This window comes from Salmo salar, chromosome ssa22, assembly GCF_905237065.1.
Source record: "Salmo salar chromosome ssa22, Ssal_v3.1, whole genome shotgun sequence".
NCBI classification, from domain to species: domain Eukaryota; kingdom Metazoa; phylum Chordata; class Actinopteri; order Salmoniformes; family Salmonidae; genus Salmo; species Salmo salar.
Window position 1 is genome coordinate 35,493,603 of NC_059463.1, and position 6,000 is coordinate 35,499,602.

At 40.1% G+C, this 6,000-nt stretch overlaps 1 protein-coding gene across 5 annotated transcripts in view; it reads left to right on the forward strand.

Moving 5' to 3' along the window:
- The window catches only part of LOC106583331 (engulfment and cell motility protein 2), a 32,389-nt gene extending 27,240 nt beyond the window's left edge, over positions 1–5,149 (forward strand). For all 5 annotated transcript variants that reach the window (XM_014167394.2, XM_014167396.2, XM_014167395.2 and 2 more), the window contains 3 exons: positions 325–407; positions 641–718; positions 3,131–5,149. In XM_014167394.2, coding sequence (XP_014022869.1) covers positions 325–407; positions 641–718; positions 3,131–3,331 — 362 coding nt within the window. In that variant the 3' untranslated portion in view covers positions 3,332–5,149. The remainder of the gene's footprint in view (positions 1–324; positions 408–640; positions 719–3,130) is intronic.
- Positions 5,150–6,000: the final 851 nt, after the last annotated feature.

A 6,000-nucleotide genomic window follows, 5' to 3' on the forward strand; every position in this document is an offset into this window, starting at 1 on the left:
TGCAATCATGACTATTTAAGATTTGAGTGAGGTTGTCTATCTTAAAGCTCATCAGGTGAAGTCTCAAAGCACATGGAAAGGCATCAGCTCTGAGGTCTGTTGTAGGCTTCAGTTGTACTTTTTTTTAGGCATAAGCCACACCTCATGTTGTTCTCAGTCTATCTCTGAGCTGATATTGCACAGATATGGATGGCAAACAATCAAGTCTTAAAACGGACTGATCCACATCACGCCTAGAGCCGTGGAACTGTGCAGTGGCTGACCTAGATACATGCCTGTTTCATCTCTTTTTAATTTCCTGCTCTTTCTAATCTTCCCCTTCAGTCCCCGTGTCTGATATCAAGTCAGTGGTGACGGGGAAGGACTGTCCCCACATGAAAGAGAAGAGTGCACTGAAACAAAATAAGGTACTGTAGCCTACCAGCAGAGGGCATGCCTGTTAGTAAGACTGATATGCAACTACTAGCCCTTTCTCTTATTCATCTCAATGGTTATGGATTGTGTCCCAAATGGCAACCTGTTCCCTTTTATAGTGCACTACTTTTGATCAGGGTCCATCCATGGAATATCTAGTCATTCTAGTGCATGCGGTTCATATTAGAGTTGTGGACATGAAATGTGCACTCTGTTCTGTGTGTAGGAGGTGTTGGAGCAGGCCTTCTCAATCCTGTACGATCCTGATGAAAACCTCAACTTTGTGGCTCCCAACAAATACGAGGTAAGCAACCCGTTTTATCCCCAGAATAAATACAACTCTGAAGACATGTACAGTTGAAGTCGGAAGTTTACATACACCTTAGCCAGATACATTTAAACTCAGTTTTTCACAATTCCTGACATTTCATCCTGTGAAATGTCAGAATAATAGTAGAGAGAGTGATTTATTTTCAGCTTTTATTTCTTTCATCACATTCCCAGTGGGTCAGAAGTTTACATACACTGAATTAGTATTTGGTAGCATTGCCTTTAAATTGTTTAACTTGGGTCAAATGTTTTGGGTAGCCTTCCACAAGCTTCCCACAATAAGTTGGGTGAATTTTGGCCCATTCCTCCTGACAGAGCTGATGTAACTGAGTCAGGTTTGTAGGCCTCCTTGCTCGCACACGCTTTTTCAGTTCTGCCCACAAATGTTCTATAGGATTGAAGTCAGGGCTTTGTGATGGCCACTCCAATACCTTGACTTTGTTGTCCTTAAGCCATTTTGCCACAACTTTGGAAGTATGCTTGGGGTCATTGTCCATTTGGAAGACCCATTTGCGACCAAGCTTTAACTTCCTGACTGATGTCGCTTCAATATATCCACATAATTTTCCTACCTCATGATGCCATCTATTTAGTGAAGTGCACCAGTCCCTCCTGCATCAAAGCACCCCCACAACATGATGCTGCCACCCCCGTGCTTCATGGTTGGGATGGTGTTCTTCGGCTTGCAAGCCTCCCCCTTTTTCCTCCAAACATAACGATGGTCATTATGGTCAAACAGTTCTATTTTTGTTTTCAGACCAGAGGACATTTCTCCAAAAAGTACGATCTTTGTTCCCATGTGCAGTTGCAAACCGTAGTCAGTTTTTTTTAATGGCGGTTTTGGAGCAGTGGCTTCTCCCTTGCTGAGCGGCCTTTCAGTCTATGTCGATATAGGACTCGTTTTACTCTCTATATAGATTATTTTGTACCTGTTTCCTCCAGCATCTTCACAAGGTCCTTTGCAGCTGTTCTGGGTTTGTTTTGCACTTTTCACACCAAAGTATGTTCATCTCTAGGAGACAGAACGCGTCTCCTTCCTGAGCGGTATGACAGCTGCGTGGTCCCATGTTGTTTATACTTGCGTACTATTGTTTGTACAGATGAACGTTGTACCTTCAGGCATTTGGAAATTGCTCCCAAGGATGAATAAGACTTGTGGAGGTCTACAATTTTCTTTCTGAGGTCTTGGCTGATTTCTTTTGATTTTCCCATGATGTCAAGCAAAGAGGCACTGAGTTTGAAGGTAGGCCTTGAAATACATCCACAGGTACACCTCCAATTGACTCAAATGATGTCAAATAGCCTATCAGAAGCTTCTGACGCCATGACATCATTTTCTGGAATTTTCCAAGCTGTTGAAAGGCACAGTCAACTTACACGGAACCCAAACCGGCTGCGCGTTTGCGCCATTGTGCATAAATGTATTTTTTGTCCCACCACACCAAACGCGATCAGGACACACAGGTTAAAGTATCAGAACAAACTCTGAACCAATTATATTAATTTGGGGACAGGTCGAAAAGCATTAAACGTTTATGGCAATTTAGCTAGTTAGCTTGCACTTGCTAGCTAATTTGTCCTATTTAGCTAGCTTGCTGTTGCTAGCTAATTTGTCCTGGGATATAAACATTGAGTTGTTATTTTACCTGAAATACACAAGGTCCTCTACGCTGCCAATTAATCCACACATAAAACGGTCAACCGAATCGTTTCTAGTCATCTCTCCTCCTTTCAGGCTTTTTCTTCTCTTGACTTTATATTACGATTGGCAACTTTCATAAATTAGGTGCATTACCGCCACTGACCTCGTTCGTCTTTCAGTCACCCACGTGGGTATAACCAATGAGGAGATGGCACGTGGGTACCTGCTTCTATAAACCAATGAGATGGGAAAGGCAAAACTTGCAGTGCGATCTGCGTCAGAAATAGAACTGATTTCTATTTTAGCCCTTGTCAACGCAGACGCTCATTGGCGCGCGCGAGCAGTGTGGGTGCAATAATTGAATAACATAGATTTCTAAATGTATTTTGCAACGCTCGCGCACGCATCGCGAGAGCGGTGTAGTCAGCCTGCTAGTGTATGAAAACTTCTGACCCACTGGAATTGTGGTACAGTGAAATTTGTCTGTAAACAATTGTTGGAAAAATTACTTGTGTCATGCACAAAGTAGATGTCCTAACCGACTTGCCAAAACTATAGTTTGTTAACAAGAAATTTGTGGAGTGGTTGAAAAACGAGTTTTAATGACTCCAACCTAAGTGTATGTTAACTTACGACTTCAACTGTATGTGAGTGTGTTGCAAATGTACTGTATGTTATCTGACCTGTGCTTGCTGTCTGCTTTGTGTGTGTGTGTTCCTGCCTGCCTGCTTGTGCATGGAGCAGTACTGTATCTGGACTGATGGGCTGTGTGCGTTGTTGGGGCGAGAGATGGGCAGTGACCTCACACGCAGTGACCTGGACACGCTCATCTCCATGGAGATGAAGCTCCGCCTCCTGGACCTGGAGAACATCACCATACCCGAAGCCCCTCCCCCCGTGCCAAAGGAGCCCAGCACTTACAACTTCACCTACAACTACGGCTGAGAAGTGTGTGGAAGGCCTGTTTGTGTTTACATATGTATGAGTGAGAGAAAGACTGTAGTGTGTGTGTGGGTGGACATAATTGCGAGTGTGCGTTTATGTATAGTAAGACAAGGAAACCACACACATCCCCTAACCACTACATCTTGAACTCAACGTCACTTGTCTAATGCTCTGAAATCCAACTGCCCACATAATCCAGGCAGGGTACTACCAATAAGTGTACCATCGTATTTAAATCACTATTATGATATGAGCTTTATTAAAAACCTTAACATTTTGTTTTGTAACACATCATTTCATGGCCTTATCAACTGTATGTGTGAAAAGAAACTCTGTGTGTTTTGAACAGTTACAGCTGAGCCCTACTATTGCTTCATGCATAACAACAGAACCAGATCTGTTTGAACGAGACCTGGGTTCAAATACTATTCCAAATATCTCAATTACTTTCACATACATTTCAAAGTAAATATTCAGATATTTTTTCTTTGAAAAGACAAGTACTTGAATATTGGAATATATTTGGAAATACACTTGGAACATATTGGCATGTATTTGACAAATCTCAAATGCACTGACTTAAATACACTCCCATGCATTTAACCCAGGTATTTGAAAATAGTATTTGAAATAAGTACTTGAAAATACTCTCATAGTAGACTTCCAATAGAAGTAGTTGATTCAAGCCACATTATTTGAAAATACTCAAACACAAGTATATAAATAGCAAATAATGAAATACAGAAGCATTTGAACCCAGGTGTGGTTTGAACTGGTACTTCATGGGACAAGGTGTTGTTTTCAAGTCACTCTCCATGTCCTCTCATCTTCTCATTCAGTACTAATCTATATTATTGATGTTTGTTATGCACAATATAATTATATTTTTGTAAATGATTGTGAAGAGAAGGAACACTAACTTTCTAGCAACCTACTAATTTGACTTCCGTGACGTGGTTATTGAGAAATATTGAGCAAGACTAAGCTAGGTATCACACTCTGTTCTCTGCAACAGACAGAACTCTCAGATCAAGCAGTAAGCCATTTGTAGGCTTGTCACATGTTTTTCTTCTATAATTATTCTACTTTGTATAGTCCCAGTTGCCAAATAGCAATCTGAATGTGGAGACGGTTTACACTAAACAAATGGAGATTTCACCATGCAAGCACTCTGAAGTCATCCGTCATATTCTCTGGCATTAGTAGGTCAGGAGATTGCCAAAATGTCTCTAACATGAATCCTCAATGATCAAGATGTTCAATATCGGATATGTTTTTGTTGTATCTTACACAGCTAATGAAAGTAACAAGAAATGTGCTCAGTATATGCTATTGGAGTTTGGTTGCGCTGTACGTAAATTAATAGGATTTAGTGGTCTTGTATTGGAAGTTATTTCAACAAAAGTGTTTCTGTTCTGAGTCATTCCTTTGGAAAAGGGTTCTGGGTCTTGATATTTGATGTCCCATTGTTCATAGTACACAATCGGAAAGGGATGTTATGTAAGAGACATCACTTTCAAAAGCTTGTAGCTGCTTAGAGAATTCTACAAAATTCCACATTGAACCAAGTGGGGTTTCTAATGGACACCAACAATAAGGAGACTTTTGAAGAGGCTTTAGCATCTGGTACTCTTTTACATGACTTGCTAAACCATGACTGTGTTCAGGCTAGTGCTGGTACTGAATGACATGTTTGTCACGAAATAACTTTAAATTTAAATATGGTATTCATATGTAAATCATTGTCTGTATATATTGTGTTGCCTTATTAAAAAAAGTGTTTTGTGTGAATAAATACAAAGCTAAACTGGTATGGTATTTTGGCCTGGAAAAGAGGGTTTTTAAATTGTCTTTAGCTTTTCACACGTGTTTACTGTATATCTGCATGTATCCAAGTTTATTGACTCCTCTACATTGTATTGGAGAGTCAGTCATCTACTACAGGATCGACTAAACAAAACTGTAGTCAATGTTGTACAGTATAATACCTCATTTCATCAGATATCTTTAGAAATAATTCATAATGTATCAATTATCTTTGTGAAGAATTCAGTTATAGTACAGCAAAAAAAGATGCAATACATCCAAGGCAAACTGGAAATGCCAAAATGTTTTCAAAAGCAGTTTGACACAACTTGGTGTTATTAACAGTACACCACATCAAGCTCCACATCAAGCTCCTGGTGTTGAAGGTCCCATATGTAGTCCTTCGCAAAATGTGTGATTTGGATGATAGGTTTCAGCAGCAGCACATCTACATCCTCATTTACATCTCCCTCCTTATCGTAGTCCTTTAGGGGAAGGATGCAGTTCATTGGGACGCCCAGCTGATTACTGCATTCTTCCATCTAGAGAAAGATGATGAAATCAAGTAGAAATATGTTGCTTCTCTATGTAACGGATTTAGCTTCATAACCTCATTCTCCAGTTTGAAATTTGACATCTACAAATTATATTTGTTGGCCATTAAATACTGGCATAACTGGCACATGATGGTACTTTTAAAGGAACTTCAACAGTGTTCAATTATCTGACTCACCTTTTGTTAGATTTTCTTGCTTGTAAAGATATTTCTCAGGTTGCCATCCATCAGGTTACAGTTCTTGTCCACCATTACACAACCGGAGGGATATCTGGCATGGGTTGAAGTGAAATACGTTAGTACAGAC